At 39.1% G+C, this 20,575-nt stretch overlaps 1 protein-coding gene across 2 annotated transcripts in view; it reads left to right on the top strand.

Moving 5' to 3' along the window:
• Window positions 1–1,529: 1,529 nt before the first annotated feature.
• Window positions 1,530–20,575, top strand: part of TXNDC5 (thioredoxin domain containing 5) — a 30,632-nt gene continuing 11,586 nt past the window's right edge. Inside the window, exons 1-5 of one of the 2 annotated variants that reach the window (XM_058175970.1) lie at window positions 1,530–2,032; window positions 12,933–13,082; window positions 14,482–14,587; window positions 15,753–15,849; window positions 20,020–20,135. In XM_058175970.1, coding sequence (XP_058031953.1) covers window positions 1,815–2,032; window positions 12,933–13,082; window positions 14,482–14,587; window positions 15,753–15,849; window positions 20,020–20,135 — 687 coding nt within the window. In that variant the 5' untranslated portion in view covers window positions 1,530–1,814. The remainder of the gene's footprint in view (window positions 2,033–12,932; window positions 13,083–14,481; window positions 14,588–15,752; window positions 15,850–20,019; window positions 20,136–20,575) is intronic. The other variant, XM_058175971.1, reaches the window with a different exon arrangement.

Genomic DNA, 20,575 nt, shown 5'->3' on the forward strand with positions numbered 1-20,575 from the left:
AGACATTCTTCTAACTAAGCTAAACCAGCTACAGATACGGAACAGACTTGTAAGTGGATCACAAGCTTCCTAACAAACAGGAAGCAGCAGGTGAAGCTAAGCAAGATCACATCAAATACCTGTACAATTAGCACAGGGGCCCTCTCCCCACTTCTCTTCTCTCTGTATACCAATGACTGCATCTCCAATGATCCATCTGTTAAGCTACTGAAGTTCGCAGATGACACAACAGTGATTGGTCTCATTCGAGACAATGACGAATCCGCATACAGATGAGAGGTCGAACGATTAGCCTTGTGGTGCAACCAAAACAATCTGGAACTGAACACACTCAAAACCGTAGAAATGGTGGTAGACTTTAGGAAAAACCCTTCCATACTTCCACCTCTCACAATACTTGACAACACAGTATCAACAGTAGAAACCTTCAAATTTCTGGGTTCTATCATATCGCAAGATCTCAAATGGACAGTTAACATCAAAAACATCATTAAAAAAGGACAACAAAGAATGTTCTTTCTGCGCCAACTCAGTAAGCTCAAACTGCCCAAGGAGCTGCTGATCCAATTCTACAGAGGAATTATTGAGTCTGTCATTTGCACCTCTATAACTGTCTGGTTCGGTTCTGCAACCCAACAAGAAAAACACAGACTTCAGAGGATAATTAGAACTGCAGAAAAATAATTGCTACCAACTTGCCTTCCATTGAGGACCTGTATACTGCACGAATCAAGAAGAGGGCCGTGAAAATATTTGCAGATCCCTCGCATCCTGGACATAAACTGTTTCAACTCCTACCCTCAAAACGACGCTATAGAGCACTGCACACCAGAACAACTAGACACAAGAACAGTTTTTTCCCGAAGGCCATCACTCTGCTAAACAAATAATTCCCTCAACACTGTCAGACTATTTACTGAATCTGCACTACTATTAATCGTTTCATAGTTCCCATCACCAATCTCTTTCCACTTATGACTGTATGACTATAACTTGTTGCTGGCAATCCTTATGATTTACATTGATATATTGATCATCAATTGTGTTGTAAATGTTGTACCTTGATGAACGTATCTTTTCTTTTATGTACACTGAGAGCATATGCACCAAGACAAATTCCTTGTGTGTCCAATCACACTTGGCCAATAAAAATTCTATTCTATTCTATTCTATAAAAATCCCTCTTGGGGGTTTATAATCTCCATACTTATTTTTCTGGGACAGCGCCACGCAAATAAATACTATGTTCTTTCATATGCCAGATAACCCAACTCCTTAATACAATGCTACAGATGATGGAATTAGAGTGGTACCGCTTCGCTCACAGTCGGGAAGGTGCCCACCGACTTCTTGGCAATCAATGAATTAAAGCAATTCAAAACCTTGGCTCTCATCAGAAAGAAACCGGTGTATGTGTGTGTAGGTGGAGACTGTAGATCTCCCCAGGTGGAGACTGCGACCCGTCACCGCGTATTTGGGGAGGTCTGCCCATGGCCAATTTATGCGTAACTTCCTATCCGACCTGAACTCCGGAGTCCCCGGTTCTTGAAAACATAACAAGGAAGTGCTTCCTCCTCCGAGCCTTCTTCGGCCCCGGCTGATCCGCTGGGAAAGAGCAAGATTAAGACGCGCCTCGTCGTCGCCGGCCCTTTCCTTCCAGCCCCTCCCCTGATCGCCCTTTGACTCTCCGTCGAGGCGGGCTAAGGGCGGAGGCTGGTGCTGGTGCTGGAGGGAGGACGGGGCGGGCGGAAGACTGGTCGACTTTGCCCGAGCCGGTGTCTTTCTTACTCCTGCCTTTGTTAAGCACGCCCGTCATGGCTTCGGCTCTCCGTCCCGGCGCCTCCTCTCCTCCCGCCGCCTGTCTACTTCTGCTGCTCGGCTGCCTCGTCTTGCGCGGGGCTTCCGCGTGGTCGGAGGAGATGGAGGAGGACGGCGACGAGACGGACCCCCACACGCGGCACCTCTACAACGCCGAGATGCTGCGCCATGGCGTCCAGAGCGCACCGCACTTCGTCATGTTCTTCGCCCCGTGGTGAGCGGCCTGGACAGGGAGGAAGGGCGCGCCTCGCTCCTCTCCCGGCTCTCGCTATTGTGGCAGCCGGAGGGAGAACCGGTGAGGGCGGATTGGGAAAGGAGACCCTGGGAAAATCCAGGCCGGGAGTGGGGGGGGCGGTTCTCTTTTCCCTCCGCGCCCCGCCTCGATTAGCTTTCCCCCAAATCCCCTGCCTGCCCACTCTCCCCCGCTTCCCACAGCCGCAGACCGTGCCAGGAAGAGGCTGGGATTTGCTGAGATTTGGCTAGTTCACTTCCCCGCAAGCAAATCCTTTAATCTCTCCTTGGCACAAGCTAGTGAGCTAAAGTTACTGTCTTTCCCCAAAAGACGTAAAGCGGACTTCTTCCGGGGTCGCTGGCATGAATGGATGAAAAGTGGAGAAACTTGCACAAAGCGTCCCTGTTGGATACATAAACATTTAAAAGGCCGGGAGGGAAGGAGGGAGGGGGTGCCCTGTGATGTTTGTAATCACAGAAGTCATCTTTTCTGACCTTGCCTTGTTTGCAAGCTTCCCCCTTGGGAGAGAAATGGGGATGGATTTGCTGTAGGAATGAGGTAGGTCCAGGAAAGGATGCAACAGAGGAAACCCATCCTAGAAGCAGTTTCTGAAGTTCAGATGACAGTTATGACTGCATTTCGCTCATCCCTTCCTTGAACGCATACAATATTCGCTCCTGCAGAACTGAACCAAGTGTGGTCAACCCTTGCCTTATTGCAGATGGCATAGAAAGCTCAGCAACTTTTTAACAGGTGAAGCAGGGATCAAAAAGGCTACTTTAAAATAGCAACATCAGTTCCAAAATTAGATGTTGAACTAATGAAGTTAGGTGTCTAGCACTGCAGATTGATATTCATGGAACAACACCACCAACAAAAACCACCGCAGGGCAAGGGGATGGTGGTGGTGTTTGTGCGCCCATGTATGCGCACTCCTTTAAGTCAGTTTTGACTCCTGGCGACTGCCTGGATTAGGTCCTGCAGTTTTCTTGACAAGGTTTTTGCTATTGTCATATTCCTAAGGGATATGCGATAAAATGTTTGGCCAAGGTCACCCAGCTGGTTTTATTGTGTAAGGCAGTTCTAAAACTCAAGGTCTCTCATACCAAAGTTAAAACGAGCTGAAATCATGAATGTTGAGTTCCATCCCAGACTGTACTAAAGACGGGACTTATTTCAACTCAATAATTTGGGCTTAACTATGGATTGATGCTAAACATCCTTGGCAGGACCACAAAAGTGTCCTATTGATGACCTAAGTGTGAGATAGACTATATGGGAGCTGGTAGTCCTGGAGCTTAGGCTTAAACAAATACGGCTTCATACACCAGGGTGAATATGTTTCACTGGAGGTTGATGGTGCTGAATGGCATGATGAAAGCTTTGACTCAGGATATGACTGTTGTGAAATAGGCAGATTTATATTGGTGAACATTATTTGGAAAGTTCTCCAAAGTAAAACTGGCAGAACCTTATACAGTCCTGCTCACACTCAGAAAGTGATACAGAGCTACAAAAAATGCAAGAAACACTGGATAAAGTGATCGGTCATAGCTCTTCTATGAAAAAAAAGGCTACAATAGTATAATTTTTGTAGAAATCAAATATACAAAATGAGTTCTTTTGCACAAAATGTTTTATGGCATCTTGCCATAAAATACAACGATCGCCACAAACCTCTTAAAGAGGATAAGACCGAAATCTACTAATCATGATTACTGTGTGTTATCCTGAGTATGAAACGCCTGACAGTACAGTTTCTGGGAAACATAACTGTATTTGTAGATGCTTGTTTGGCCATTTTGAGAACAGAATACTGAAATGATTAAGTGTTGGTTTATCTAGCAGGCTCTTATGGTAATTGAAACTTCCAGCTCTGTTGCTAAGTGACCCAGTCATAAAGCACAACTTCACATGATTGTGCTGACTTACAAGAGAGTGGTAGTAGTCCCAGTTGCCATGATCAGGCATATCTCATGTAGTTGCAGCATCTCAGGGTCATGTGATTGCCATTTGTGACCTCCTGCCAGCTTCCCCGTTGACTTTGCATGATGGAAGCTGGCAGTGAACATCACAAATGTTGATCAAGTGACTATGGGATATTGAGACTTGTTGTAATTGCAGGATGGTTACCAAGTATCTGGATCACAATTATATGACCACCAAGATGCTGCAATGGCCACAATTACAAGGAATTGTCATAATCTTCCTTGTTCTGTGTCATTGTAACTTGGAATAATTGCTGAATGATTGCTTTACAAGAACTACCCTTAACATTCCTTTCCATTACTTTGAAGAAGGGATAATGCTCATTGCTGCAGATAACTTTTCAATGGATGTGTTCCCTGAAAACTTAATCTCTCTCACCCCAGCCCCCAAAATCTAGAACCTATTTTCAAGAGTAATGTGTAAGTTTCAGTACATGTGACTATAGGGCTTTCTGCCCCATTTCCCTGCCTTAAACTTGAGTTGGTGTTCAGTACAACTTCATTTCTAGATCAATATGCAGAATTACTTATGACGAATATAACCAAAATGGATTTTAGTTATTTGAGAAGCCATAAACTATTGTATCTCCATGCAACAGTTAGTTGCATGCTAGTTTCTCTGAAGACAGCTGTAACTTTTCCAATAAGGACAGACAACTAATTATGTACCAATAAAGGAGAACTAAAGCCAACTAAAGCCTTTCAAAGCATGCTAAGTAAACCAAAAGACCCAGCAACCCCAGAAGGGGGAAAAAAAGTCATCTACAACATACAGTGTAAGAATTGTAACAACCACTATGTAGGACAAACAGGCAGAAGACTTACAAAATGCATCCATGAACACCAACCGGCAGCCAGAAGACATGATGAAAATTCTTTAATTTCACAACATAGACAGATTTAATTGTAGTTTCAATTGGGAAAATGTGACAATCTTAGACTAGGCCAAGTCCAAAAACGCCAGGGAATTTCTAGAAGCCTGGCATTCTGACAAGCCATCAATAGACACATAGACATTAACAACAGCTATAGACTATGCAAAAGAGACAATCAACCAACCCAAAAGAGAACAAAAAGACTCCAGTACCTCTCCACCAGTAATTAGCACCCAGGTCATCATGGATTAACTCCAAGGTTAATTTCAGACCAACAATCAAGTAAACAATACCCCAATCAAGAAACTGCCGAAGTGCCATCAGTAAACAGCCCAACCAAAGACCACCTCACCCACACAGATAGGGTTAGGGGTTAGGGGTTAGGGTTAGACACCAGAATATAAACTGATAGCAAACAGCATTCCTTACTAGCACTGATGGTGTTACCCTAGTTAGGGTAATGAAACGTCAGCAAGAAAACAAGCAAGCTTAGCACCAAGGACCCTCAACTAATGTGTTCATAACTTTTCTTAGATTTGTCTCAGCAAGAATGACAATACACTATAAACAGAATTGCGATCATAATTTAAATATTATCTAGGTAACAGATTTTCTAGGATCCAATTTCCAGTAGCCATAATTGATTTTTGTAACCTGTTTAATGATAATTGTTTACAAGTTCTGAATTCTTTTATTAGTTTAAATGGATTTTATATGATATTCACTATGTTTCCACTTCAAAGTTAATTTAAAGATGGTAAAAAAGATGGAAAATCTTACTAAATAATGTGTTCAGCCAGTCCTGAGTTCATCAGTTTGACCTTGGCTACTTTTTCTGACTTCTTCCAAGGGAAACAAACCCGACTCCATGGCTCAGACAACAGACTACGTGAACCATGGAGAGAATCAACCATATTTTTCAGCTGTGCCTGTTTGTAGGCGGAGTCAATAGATGTGACTCAGAGCACACTGCTCATTTGCTTGTTTTTATTTCCAAGGGCTGCTGGGGAAATAGGAGGTGACATGGAGATGCAGTTGGTTAAGGCACATGGTAAATATTTGTGAATGGGGCTTTGGGGACATTATGGGTAACCATAATATGAGCTCTGCCCTATCCAAAATTGCTTTGAGGTGAACAAAAGAAACTTGGGAAGGAAAGAGTCAATAATATATAAATAATACTATTTGAACAGCACAGTATTTATTAGTTTGGAAGTGAGTCAGGCCACCCTAAAATAAGGGGAAAAACCAACTATGTTGAAATATACCAGTTTGTCAACTGAAATATTTCCCTAGATGGGGGAAAAATAGAGTCTACCCTAAAAGGATATTTTCTTGATGATTTCCTGGGACCTGCAAAAAGTCAGTTGCAAAACTGAAAATAGAACAGACTGAATTGATTGGGTAATGAAATGACTGCAAGCAAACAACCCAGCTCAGCGAGCACCAAGGATACCCCCCCACACACACAGTTCAACCTGAGCTACAGATTCTACTATTGACAATCCTAACAGTTTGTAGGGGTGCAAACTTTATAGAAACTCCCTTATAAAACCCTGGATAAGAGATTGAGGTTTGAAACACAGGTTTTTGTGAGATTTTGAAGGGGGGAGTGCAACCCTCACAATATTTCCTTCATAATACTGGATTTCAGAAGTGAGAAACAGAAAATGACATAGAAAGTTTGAGATGGAGGGGGAAAATGAAACTTTTTGCTTGTGGCATTATCCAGTTTGCAAATGTATGTTCCATCAGCTCTGGTTGCTCTAAGTTAATACAAGTTTTATTAACTGGATGGGTAGAAATTTATTTTGAAAATATTGATAATACCCACAAGAATCCCTAAAACACAGTTTTCTAAACCAAACTTAGCCTTCATTCTGTTTGTGATTTCCTTAGGTTTTCATAGCACAGGTAGGAAAGTGGATAGGAATGGCTCCAGAAACATTTATTTGTAATGTTATTGATACAGACACAAATAGAAATTAAAATACTGACCCAAAGTATTTTGGCATATGCGACATAATATTTCAATGACAGGCTATCCCATAACCATCTAATTGCTACTCTTAAATAGCATCCAAGATTTCCTTCTTGAGAAAAGTCATTCTAATGAGCTATGTGAGATCTACACTTCGCAAGAATAAGATAGAATGATATAGGAATGGCATTTGATTTGTCAGTATTTCTGCCTGATTCTCAGCATTGATGACTTTATAGTCATAGTATAGTAATCTAAAAAATATCAACAATGTCTTTGGGGAAATGAGAATGGTGAATCAAATAATTCAAAATTTAGGGGATGTGTAAATCGAAACAATTTTTAGATTCTATCAAAGAAATGGTCAATTCAAGACATGGTCAAATTTCCACATCAATAAAATGAGAAAATAGAGTTAGACCAGGATGAGTGTGTATGTGTGCATTTAACACTGTTGTAATTGCATGATGCGTATTTCTTCAAAGGTGAAATTTCTGCCCTAGAGGCTATATTCCATTTTGCGCAAACAGCAAAACTTTCTTCTGCTTTTGTGCCTCCTGCAACCCCCTCTGCATGACTTTAAAATCTACTGTGAAAATTGGGAGGCCCCTCTATGGCAGATTTTGGAACTCATGGCAGGTCATAGTGGAAGTGGAAACCGTTGTCTCCCCTGCAATTTTACCAACAGAAATTGCTTCCACTGAATGAAGACAGTATATTATTCCATTAGACCAGTGGTTCTCAACCTTTATAGTGCTGCGACCCCTTTAATACAATTACCCACGATGTGGCGACCCCTTTAATACAATTACCCACGATGTGGCGACCCCAACTGTAAAATTATTTTCGTTTTGAATTTATCGCGCCTGAAGCCGTATTGGCTAGCGATCTGAACTGCTTGCGATTGCCTTGAAGACGGAGGCATTAAAGTGGAGACTCCTCCCCTATTAAATTTATTGCGCTTGAAGCCAGATTAGGCTAGCGATTGGGACTGATTGCAGCTGGCTTGAGAGGGAGACATCAGAGCAAAGAATTCTCTCTTTTTTAATTCATCGCGCCAGAAGCCAAATTTGGCTAGCGATTTGAAGAGCCTGCAGCTGGCTTGTGGAGTCAACCATTGGAGCGCGATTCTTCGACTTGCAAGTATACTTCACATATTTCCGATTGTCTTAGGCGACCCCTGGCAAATCATCATTCGACCCCCAATGGGGTCGCGACCCACAGGTTGAGAACCGCTGCATTAGACCTTGTTCTTGCTAAGTTTCACTTTCCCCATGTGAAATCACAGCCATTTTGTATTAAACGTGAAGTTTTGCTTTGATTCCGTAACTTGGTTGCTATTAGAACTGTTTTTTTAAACAAATGTAACACTTTAGTAATGGGAGGATTTAATCTTCTCAGCTTCTTTTCGAAAATAATGTTTGCAAACACTTCAGTGAATTCTGATCTCTTCTGTGGACAACTTTCTCTTTCATGCTTGTGAAAAAGGTACTAGAACAGGGGTTTTGTTTTTGTATCTTGATTGTAATCAGTAAAGAACTCTTGGCTAATGATGTATAAAGCATTTGAGGAAAAAATTAAGTCATGCTAGAATTCCTGATTTCACCTAAACCTAGATATACTCAAGCATACATCCTAGACTTTTAAGAAAGTAGATTTTAATAAACTTCAATTATTGATAAGTAGAAGTCTTATATTATAAGCATTCGTAGAAAAGAAGCTCAACATTGGCCAGTGTTTCTTTTAAAAAAAGAGGGGGTAAAAGAAATACTATAAGCATAAGCATAATTACAGAAAGTTCCAATGAAGAGAAAAATGAAAGTTCACAACAATTTGGGGGTCATTGAGGAAGATAAGATGAGGTCTTCAATTGAGCTGGACTTCTGATGTCTTATGTGGCCACATCCCTGCAAAATATTCCTTAGAGATACGTGAAGAAAATAAATTTAGGAGAGGTAAATGGAGAATTCTCTTAGGAAACAATAAGTAAATGTTCAGGTTTGAGACAGATACTTATCTTGGCAAAATTACTTGTGGAAAAGAGTTTGATTATGAACTGAGTATGAGTCAATAGCATGATGTAGCCAAAATAATAAATAAATGCAGATTCAATATTTTACACAAAAATATTGTTGCCGAATCATAGAAAGTAATAATTCCACTAATCTGCATTCATTAGATTCCGCCCTGAATATTTTAAAAAGAATTCAGAGAAACTACAAGCAGTTCAGAGAAGGACAGCAAGGGTGATCAGTGGATTAAAAATTAAGTCCTGGGAAGTGGGAACACTTACCTTAAAGACAAGAACTGTTTGTTATCATAGCGCTCTTCAAGAACCAGAAAAGGAAGAATATGTATACCTGCATTCAAGTGTTTGTATACAAGTCTTCAAAACAAGAGTTCTATTACTCAGAAGAAAATCAGCACTTGATTTTTGTTGTTCCAAAGAGCAATAGAATTATGGAATTATTAGAAATATAATTATGGATCTGAAGTTCCAAGAAAGCCAGTTCCTCTTGTGCTTCACGGAACATTTTCTAACACTAAAGGCAGTTTGACAGTAATTTCCCAAGGTAGGTTTCTGTTACAAGCTAGATACAGTAGCTATCAGTTACAGATGCTTTATCTTGGATCCATTCATGGAGTAAAGAATTGGACTTGATGACATAAGTGGATCTTTCCAGTTTTGTAATTCTATGAAATACTAATACTATATTCTTCAATAGAGTTGTACCAGAGCACATCCCATTAAATTCAGTGAGACTTGCTATGATAAAGTTCTAGAAACTGTATTTCATAGTTTTCATTGTAACCATAGCTACTACTTCATTTCTTAAAATGTTGATTTTAAATTATTATATTTTAAAAATTTAATAGCAAAGACCGTGATGACTGTATTTATTTTCAAATGATTATTGAATAATTATGTTTATCAACCAAAGCATCCAGGAGTTTGTTTTTTGTAGGATTTTCTGTCTTCATTATTGCTATCATTCTTCAATTCTGTTCCTGAATAATCAATCTCATGAAGTCTTTTTTCTCATTTTGATATCCATGTCATCGTTCCCCTACCCATGACTTATAAGATTTATTTCTTTATGTTAGTTCACTATGAAAGACATAGATTGACTCAAAATAAAAAGGGCAAGCCAGCCAGAATGTTCAAGAATAAATCCGAAAAATGTTGGAAATATCATCAGATACCCGGCTTATATTACCACATGTGGTGGATGTGTGAAGAAGCGCAAAGATACTGGACTAAAATCCACACGTGGTTGAAAAAAATGATAAAAAAACACATAGACTTTAAACCAGAGGTTTTTATACTGGGGTACTTCATACCTGAAACTTATAATAGAGAATTGAGATATTTGATTGTGAATGTAGTAACAGCAATATAATATAATATAATATAATATAATATAATATAATATAATATAATATAATATAATATAATATAATATAATATAATATAATATAATATAATATAATATAATATAATATAATATGATGCAATATAATTAATATAAAATTTAGAACAATTTATATGAAATGAGGCACGAAACACTTATAGTTAAATAAATGATTAACTGATTAAAACATTTGGATATATATTAGATTGGTAAAATGTAAAACTAGATAAATCATATGTTATAAAGATGGTGAAATTGCACAAAAAATTTGTAACCAACCAACCGATGCACTGTTTGTATTTGTATTGAAGATGTTTTTATGTATTTTTGTCAAAAAAAAATTTTTTTTCAAAAAATAAAAAGGGCAAGCTCGTTTTATGTATTTTATAAACAGCACAAGTTTGCAATAACATACTATTTATTATATTTAGCAATTAAATAAAAATATGAGGTTCTAGGACAGTGATGGCTAACCTTTTTGCCGCCATATGCCGAAAGCGGGGGGAGCGCGGAGGGGTCATGCACCTGCATGCCCACACCCATAATTCAATGTGCCCTCTCCCCCATGCGGTGCGCACGCGACCCCCCTGCACTCCTCCCGTTTTTGGCATGCGATGGCACAGTAGGACCAGTAGGCCTGTTTTTCACCCTCCCCGGGCTCTGGAGGCTTTCTTGGAGCCTGGGGAGGGCAAAAATGGCCTTCCCCACTCGGGGCCTCCTCCAGAGGCCGGAAACGAGCTGTTTCCAGACTTCTGGTGGGCCTGGAAGGCCCAAAAATCCGCTGCCCGGCGCGTGCATGTGCACCGGAGCTAAGCTAGGGCAACACTTGTGTGCCATCTGTGGCACGCATGGCATAGGTTCGCCGTCCCAGTTCTAGGAGCTTCAGAGAATGGGGATGGACCTGTGGTTTTTAGTAAGATCTGCGGCTGAGTATTTCTTAAAGTTATGTCAGACTTGCAGAACCATTCCTCAATTTTCACTGGTTTAACCAGGAATGCCATATTGAACTAAAATAGCTATTACTGGCAGTTAATATGTAGGTTTTTGTAAGTGGAAAAAGAACTGCTGATTCATTCTTATCTGTCCTATGCTCAAATCACTCTTTAAACATTTTCTGCGTTCAGAAAGATCTTGCCCTGTGTAAAGGAGGCTGGGACAATTATTGTCCGTCAAAACAATAACTCCCTGAAAATTAAATACAATGGAACCAAATTTGATGTGAGGGGAGAAGCCAGCAAAATAAAGATTGGCTGAACTCCGAAATTAGGTAGATCAAACTGGGGGCTATGGAGAAAAAAAAATAAAATTATTTCTATGATTCTCTATTGGAGAAGCAATTTGGAAGTGACTCAGAATCTTGCTCTTTGCTTCATTCTAAAGGAGCTTTCAATTCATAACAAATAATGTATACCTTGAGATGAAATGGTTTGCTGCTATAATATAACTTAATAGATAATGCCTGATAAGTCAAAATGTTAAGAGCATTGTTGCAGGCCGTAGTTCTCAACCTTGGCGAGTATAAGATGGGTGGACTACAATTCCCAGAATTCCCCAGCCATCCTTGCTTGAGAAATACCAGCTCTGGGAAAGCAAAGGGCAAAATAAAAAGAAATCAAATAACTGATGCCTAAACAGCAGAAGATGCCAATAGCTCCTTAGGACAAACAAAACACATAATTTCTAATTAAGGACGTAGTAGTATGAAGTAGTAGCTATGGTTACAATGAAAATTGTGAAATACAGTTTCTAGTTTATCAACTAATGTAACATTAGCAATAAAAGAAAAACTGTAATCTTTATTTTCCTCATATTAAAAAATTCTGCCAAAGTTTGAAGGAACCTAATAATAATAATAATAATAATAACAACAACAACAACAACAACAACAAGTTTCAGAAAGCAGACTAAAAATGAACTTGGGCTACTTCTATATAGAATAGAGTAGAGTAGAGTAGAGTAGAGTAGAGTAGAATAGAATAGAATAGAATAGAATAGAATAGAATAGAATAGAATAGAATAGAATAGAATAGAATAGAATTTTTTATTGGTCAAGTGTGATTTGACACACAAGGAATTTGTCTTGGTGCATATGCTGTCAGTGTACATAAAAGAAAAGATACCTTCATCAAGGTACGACACTTACATTAAGTCATCTATGACTTAATGATAGTCATAGACTACAAATAAGCAATCAGGAAACAATATCAGTACGAATCGTAAGGATACAAACAACAAAGTTACTGTCATACAGTCATAAGTGGAAGGAGATGGGTGATGGGAATGATGAGAAGATTAATAGTGCAGACTTAGTAAATAGTTTGACAGGGTTGAGGGGATTATTTGTTTAGCAGAGTGATGGCTTTCGGGAAAAAACTGTTCTTGTGTCTAGTTGTTCTGTGCAGTGCTCTATAGCGTCATTTTGAGGGTAGGAGTTGAAACAGTTTATGTCCAGGATGCGAGGAATCTGTAAATATCTTACAGTAAATAAAATCCTATGGATAGGAAAGAAAATATAAGTTAGATATACCGTATGTAGAATTCCTCATGTCACTAATCTCAATAAAATAGAATAGTAGATTGAGAATTGTTAACAACTTTTTCACCAAGTTTTTTTAAAACTTGCAGGTGTGGGCACTGCCAGAGTCTCCAGCCAACTTGGAACAAACTTGCAGACAAATACAACAACATGGATAATCCACAGGTCTATGTTGTAAAAGTGGACTGCACTACAGATACACCATTGTGTTCTGAATATGGTGTTAGAGGATACCCAACGTATGTGTAAAAAAAATAATACTTTATGTGTTTTCCCTCAACTCTTAGGGATTTCAGAGAGCTTCTGAATGTTTGTTTTGTAAATACATGACATTGTATATTTGTATTAATTCCTTCCTCTTCTTTGAATATAGCATGTAAGTAGCAATAGCTTATGCAACTGTAAAACCAGAGTACATGCAAAAGTCTCTTAATATCTGTTGCTTTAATTATTTCACTCATGGTAGTAAAAGCAGTACAGTGATACAAGATGAGCATGCAATATTTTCATTACTGACCCTTTGCAGCATATTGTAAACAAATGTGTTTCTACCTGGTAGGCACAGCTGTGCAAATATACCACAACAGTTTTATAACTAGCAGAAAGTAGATGAATTGCTCTAACAGACTAGGACAAAAAAAAGTGTTAACCATTTTCTTACCTTAAGAAACTGTTTGTTACTAAATCAAGATCAAAACAGTGGAGAGCTAGGAAGTTTAGAGTGTAATTCCAAAGCTCTAAGGTTCTTAGCATGCGCTATAGAGTAGAGTCAGCAGAAATATTCCTCTCTAAAGACTCCCCTCTCTTTTGTAAAAGTTTTATGACTTCATCCTGGCCAAGCTGCACTTGGTGACATCATGTTCTCCATTTTGCATTTGTAGGAAATTATCCACTATTTTATTAGCAAACCACAGGTAGAAGGATTTGACATGTAGCAGCACATCACACTTAATTCTTGAGGCCTGTTTTTAAAAATCTATTATTTTTATAATTGCTAATATAAGAGTGATGTCATATAATTTCCTAATTGTAGCAGTAGTGTGTTTTTCACCTAGAGAGTTAACAGCTTAACTTCCAGTTTGGCTACCTTGCAAGCCAAATAAATACCAGAGCAGATCTGGTTTATCTCTGCCATATTTTTTCAGGCATTTTGTTCCCATTTTTTTAATATTTTCTAAGAAAGATACAAATACTGTAAGGGGAAATGCATAATGGATCCAAAGTCTGAGGGAAAAAAAGGGAATATGGATACTTTAATAAAATCATAGGCAACCATCATTTCCCCTGTAAACTAGAAATCTGAATAATTGGTTCATTTAATAGCTTAGTTTGGAACCAAAGAATATATACTTTGTTTTAGGGACAAATAAAGTTTATTGAGAGTGTGTTCATGGGAGTTAACTTGGCTTTTGTCTTTGCTTTAAAAGAGGTTTTGAAAGTCTGCAGAACAATGGCAGTTTAAATTTGGAAAGTCTTAGGCTATGCTATTGAAATTAACGGAAATGTTAGAATTAATATTAATAAACCATTGTGAGGAATGTTGTCAGAGGTCCGATATGACATGATGATTGTTTTAAAAATGTTTCAAGTTTAAATGACTATGAACCTATTTTGCTTATTGTTTTCTGAAATTTGCAGTCTAAAATTACTTAGACGACACCAGGAAGATGAAAAATATCAGGGACCTAGAGAACTTGAGTCACTAGAGAACTGGATGTTGAAGAAATTAAAAAAGGCATCTGATGTAAGTAATCAGAAACAGTCCTTATTCAAGAGACAATATATAGTTGAACTGTTAAAGGATGCCAGCAGAATAGTGTTTACATTTCTGGAAACAAAATTTTATGAGCCCAAGAATCTTATCTTTATGGAATGTGAGAAGAATATTGAAAGAGAAATTGCTTTGGCTAAAATTCAGAGGAACTCGAACACAGGTTTTGCTGTCTTCATGACAATGGGAGGAGGGCACTTAGGAATTGACATAAATAAAATGCGACCCATTGTTTTCTTTATTGGATCAAAGACAAATTATTTTTATGTACACATGAAGAAACTGCTTCCCAGAGGAGCCTTTCTTCATCTTTCTTGAAATATGGTGGTTTCTGGATTTTAACTTAGGGATTTCCACAACCTCACTCCCTATAGCTATGCCTGTTTAAGTTGGACAGGGAACTCTGGGTGATGTGGTCCCAGGACATCCATTTGTGAAAAAAATGCTTAGGGAAAGAAGATGTCTTCATTTATAATCATGTCAAAGTTTTGTGGTTTTGTTAAGAAGATATTCTCTCTATCTCTTTTCTTTTTCTTCTGTCTTCTTTTGCCTCTCTCTCTCTCTCTCTCTCACATACACACACACTCAAACAAACTAGACATCCCCAAACACATAGACACAAATGGTAACTTTATTGTTAACATGGATAGTTGTTATAGTTTTATTACGTACATAGCAATATAACTGCAGGTAGACCTTGACCTACAACCACAACAGAACTTGGAATTGCGGTCATAAGTCAAGGCATGGTGTGATTGGATGTGATTTTACCACTGTTCTTACAACGGTTGTAAAGCAGATCACATGATTGTTAAGCAAATTCATTATTCCAAATGGCCAAACTGAAAAAAAAGTTGCAAACCACAATCATGAGAACAGGGCATCTGCATCCGGTTGTAAATCTGAGCTGGTTGCCAAGTGCCCAAAATGTGATCATGTGACTGGGGGCAGGGAGTAGCAGTTGTAAGGTCCAGTATTTCAAGGATGGGTTGTAAGTACGTTTTTTTTAAAAAGTTCTTTGTAACTTTGAATAGTTGTTAAACAACCTATCGTAAACCTAGGACTACCTGTAACTCTTATCTTTTTGAAACTTAAGCATGCTGATTTCTATGTTCTTTTTCTTGTTGCTAAATATAAGGAGGAAGAACCTAAACGGAAGCCATCGAAAGCACCTGATACAAAGCAAGGTCTTTATGAGCTCTCAGCAGCTAATTTCAAGCAACATGTAGCAGAAGGTAATTTTATTTATTTATTTATCGATCAAATTAAGGAGAATATTTGTGGTTCAGGATTGAAATGAGGGATCCTTGGTGCTCTCTGAGCTTGGTTGTTTTCTTGCAGACTTTAATTATCCAAACTAGGTAACATCATGAGTGCTAGTAAAAAATGGGGTTTCCTCTCAGTTTATATTTTAGTGATTGTCCTATCAGTGTTGGTGGGAGTGGTCTTGGAAGTTCTTTGGTTAGGTCGTTTACTGTTAGCTTGTTTGACAGTTCCTTGATTGTGATATTGTTTACTTCTTGATTGTTGGTCTGATGTTGATCCCATAGGTGTAACTTTAATTTGTTGACAAGTTTATCCTTCAAAATGAAAGTATATGGTTAAGTAGAGGTTGATAAGATCACAATTTTCAAGACTCCTAGTGGAGGTTGTAATGCAGCATCTAGGGTCAATAGCAATCCCACAATTACAACACAAATATGGATCAGATATTTAGTTGACGCCATAATAAAAAATGACCACTTAAGAGAACATCCAGATCACAATCAGCATCTTCAAAGGAATCGAATTCACTAGGGAAGAAGAAAACTACTCACTACTTTACTATCTGCTGATCAGGATATCCTGATCAGTAGAGACTATGATGGCAAACTAGAAACACAAATGCCCCTAAAAATCACCCACACCAATCAATGTAATGCTCCATTACCAAATCAATAACCCAACCTTCCACAAGAGAAGCTGTGTAGGAACTCTATTTAGATGACCCCAAGCATACTACAGCAACCCTAAACAGCAGAAAAGGTAAATAGATCAGCAATACAACATCTTCCAACAAAATGGCAACTTCATCATAATGTGCCTGACCACTCAATCCAACATAGCACAACCAACACAAGCTGTAAAAAGGATGACAATGCTATATATCAAAAACATCTCCTAAACCACCAATAGTCTATTAAAACCACAGGGAATCAGCATAGCACACAAACCAACTAAAACCCTCCAAAACATCCTAAGTAAACCAAAAGACTCAGCAGCCCCAGAAGAAAAAACAGGATTCATCTACACCATATAGTGTAAAGACTGCAATTGCTACTATGTAGGACAAATAGGCAGAAGATTAACAGAACATATCCACGAATGTCAACTAGCAGTCAGAAGACATGATGAAAAATCTTTAATTTCATAACATATGGACAGACATAACCATACTTTTCAACTGGGAATGTGACCATCCTGGACCAAGCCAAGTCCGAAAACGCTAAAGAATTCCTGGAAACCTGGCAGTCTGATAAATTGGCTATCAATAGACACATAAATATAAACAACATGTACATATTGTGCAAAAAAATCAATTAACTTATCAATTACTAATTGATAATTATCAATTAAACATCTCCCCACCAGTAATTAACATCCAAATGAGCATAGATTAATACCAAGATTAACACTAGACCTGTTGCGGTCCACCAGCAGCCAACAAAGCTGGCAGCAGATTCAGACAGTGAGGAAGTTGGGGAGGAATGTGGGCCAGTCCTGGAGTCTGGGGAAGGCTCAGACGAGGGTTCTACATCAGAGGCAGAGAGGGGGCCAGGCCCATCTGGTGGTTATGTGCTGCTTCCGGAGCAGGGGTGAAATGTAAAATTTGTTACTACCGGTTCTGTGGGCATGGCTTGGTGGTGGGGAATGTAATGTGACTAAGTGGGCATGGCCAACTTTTTTTTTTTAACTTTTAAAAGCATTTTTTCTACAACTTCTCTGGCCAAAGACGTTGTAAAAATGCTTTTAAAAGCCTCTGATGATCAGGCAACTTAGCTGGGATCGCCAGAGGAGCCTTTTAAAAGCATTTTTAACAGCCTCTTTGGCCAAAAAGGTTGTAGAAAAATGCTTTTAAAAGGTTCTGACAATCCCAGCTGAGCCGTGCGATTATCAGAGCCTTTTTTTTTACTTTTAAAAGCATTTTTTCCGCTGAAGAAAAAACGCTTTTAAAAGTTAAAAAAAAAACCTCCGATGATTCGCGCAGCTCAGCTGGGCATGGGGGGGCGTAGGGATTTTTGCTACCGGTTCTCCGAACCATCCGCCGTCATTGCTACCAGATCGGATGATCCAGTCCGAACCAGGAGCATTTCATCCCTGCTCCGGAGCCTCTGGAATCTGACATCAGCAAGGCAGAAGAACAGAGAGAGCCTGTTCCCAGTGCACGCATGTGCAGAGCTAGCTGCCAGGAGGCAAGAACAGTTAAGACAAAAGGGGCAACTCGGAAGTAAGGCTTGGAGATGATTGGCCCCTCTCATAAGACATAAGAGAGGTGCAAACAGATGTGAGCCTTTTCAGGAAGCAGTTTATTCATTCTGGTCAGTTCAAACTCTGAGAAGCTCCATTTGACTTTGTGCTGTGTTTGGCCTTGCAAAACTAATTGGTGCTTATCAGCATTACCTTGAAAGACTGTGGCAAACATCTGTAGGACTCTTCACAGACTTTTTGTGAATTATTACGGGCTGTGAATGACCATAATTCCCAGACATTTAAATAAAAGAGGGTTTTTTGGGGACTAACTGTGTGATTTAAGCTTTCTCAGGGAGCCTAGGTCAGAACAAGACCAACACTCAAGAAGTAAACAATGCCCCAATCAAGGAACTGCTAAACAAGCTAACAGTAAAGAGCCCAACCAAAGAACTTCCAAGACCACTTCCACCAACATTGACAGGACAAGCCACTAGAACTGAAAGCAAACCACATTCTTTACTAGCTGTTACCTAGTTTGGATAATGAAATATTTGCAAGCAAACAACCAAACTCAGACAGTACCAAATTTATATAGTGATCGTTGATACTGAACATTCTTTTTAATGTTTCATTTTAAAAACTTTTAATTTATAGTATCCCATAATGAAAAAAAAAATTGGGCCAGACAGCAATCTGACAGAGGCCTTCCACAATCTGATTAATAGTCTTGATTGTAGCAGTTGCTCCATTATTGGAACGTTAAACAATGTTAATTCTATGAGTTGTACTGACCTGTGGTCTAACTTAGACCCATAGTGATGATTAATCCTACTCATTTCTCAGTTTAAGGCTGGAGTGGGAGCAGTGGCTGATTATTCTCTGGTGTGAATGGCAGTTCAGTTCCAAATGGTGTTCTGAAAGGCTTTTCTACTTTATCAAACCTGTGGCACATAATGAGTTATTAGTTACAACATGGTTGGAATAGATTTTATTTCCAGTATCTTCCTCCACTGAGAATTCACCAGAAATTCTGTTGTCATCCACCCAAGCAGATCTATAAGATTTAAAGAGGAATGTACGCAGGGGTGAAATCCAGCAGGTTCTGACAGATTCTGGAGAACCAGTAGCGGACATTTTGAGCAGTTTGCAGAACCGGTAGCGGAAATTTTAAGTAGTTTGGAGAAACGGCAAATACCATCTCTGGCTGGCCCCAAAGTGGGGTGGGAATGGAGATTTTGCAATAGCTTTTCCCTACCTCACCCACCAAGCCACGCCCACAGAACCTGTAGTAAAAAAATCAATTTCACCACCGAATGTATGGTAATTGGAAGTTTGGTGAAAAGTTTTAGAACTAAGCTACATCAGCAAATGTTAATTTCTGCTATTTGAGGAAACTTGACTGAGAACTTTGAAAAGATATATATTATTATAAGGTACGGGTCCCTGGGTCACGGCAACTACCGGGCCTTGAGCAATTCACAACCCAGCTGCAGAAATGTGGGCGAGCATCCCCACTTGCATGAGCTGCTAGTGATTGTGTAGCACACTCCATTAGCACAAGTGGCAGGTGCATGTGTGCTTGCCTGCCACTCACGCAGAAGCATCTCCTCTTCCCCCTCCCTCCTGGCTGGGTCACAAAGCCAGAAAGGTTGGGGAACTCTGTTACAAGTTGCAGAGCTGGAAAGGTGACTTTCAAACAAATACTCTGCTTTTACTGAATTATTAGGATGGAGAAATCCAGAGTAAATCAAGAGTATTCAGTATAAAACTAGAAGATTAGTGTGTAATGCAGGAAATCAAAGTGCAATTCTTTGGGAATGGAAATCTAACTGTGGTCTAAGCCAAAAACTTGCCTCTTCTTGAAACAGTACTGCATAAAGAGAGATACGTAATAACTAAATGAATGAATAAACACTGTTTTGTGTGAGTACTGCATTCCTTCTTTTCTCTTAAAGGCAATCACTTCATCAAATTCTATGCCCCTTGGTGTGGCCACTGCAAGGCTTTGGCACCTACTTGGGAACAGTTGTCTATGTCCCTTGAACAGTCAAAGTCCGTCAAGATTGGAAAGGTAAGTTTGATTGGCAAGGCAATTCAATCTTCTTAAGTTGAAAATGAATTACTTAGGGAGTAGCACTGACCAAAAAAACCCACACTGCTACATAGACTAAAATAAAAATTATCAAGTCCCATTTTGGAATCTTTCATGCAAGCTATTCACCCACCATAATTTCTGAGTTGTGTGTTAGTCAAAATGCATTTGCTTGTCCATTTGCTTGAGATTGATCGATTGAGTCCTGGGCCTCCTGAGAAGTAGCTTTAGCAAACAGCTTATCCTGGAGAAATTCTTACCCTTTGTAAGAAATCTCATGAGTAGTTAATACAGAGACAGGGTACCATACGCTTCTTAAAGAAGAAAAAAGTCAGCCATGCAGCTTACTTTTATGGCAGCGCTCTTGTTTTCATTGTAGGCATTTGCTTGTAGCTATTGGAACAACTGTGCAGTTATAT

The sequence above is a fragment of the Ahaetulla prasina genome, chromosome 3, assembly GCF_028640845.1.
Source record: "Ahaetulla prasina isolate Xishuangbanna chromosome 3, ASM2864084v1, whole genome shotgun sequence".
NCBI classification, from domain to species: Eukaryota; Metazoa; Chordata; class Lepidosauria; order Squamata; family Colubridae; genus Ahaetulla; species Ahaetulla prasina.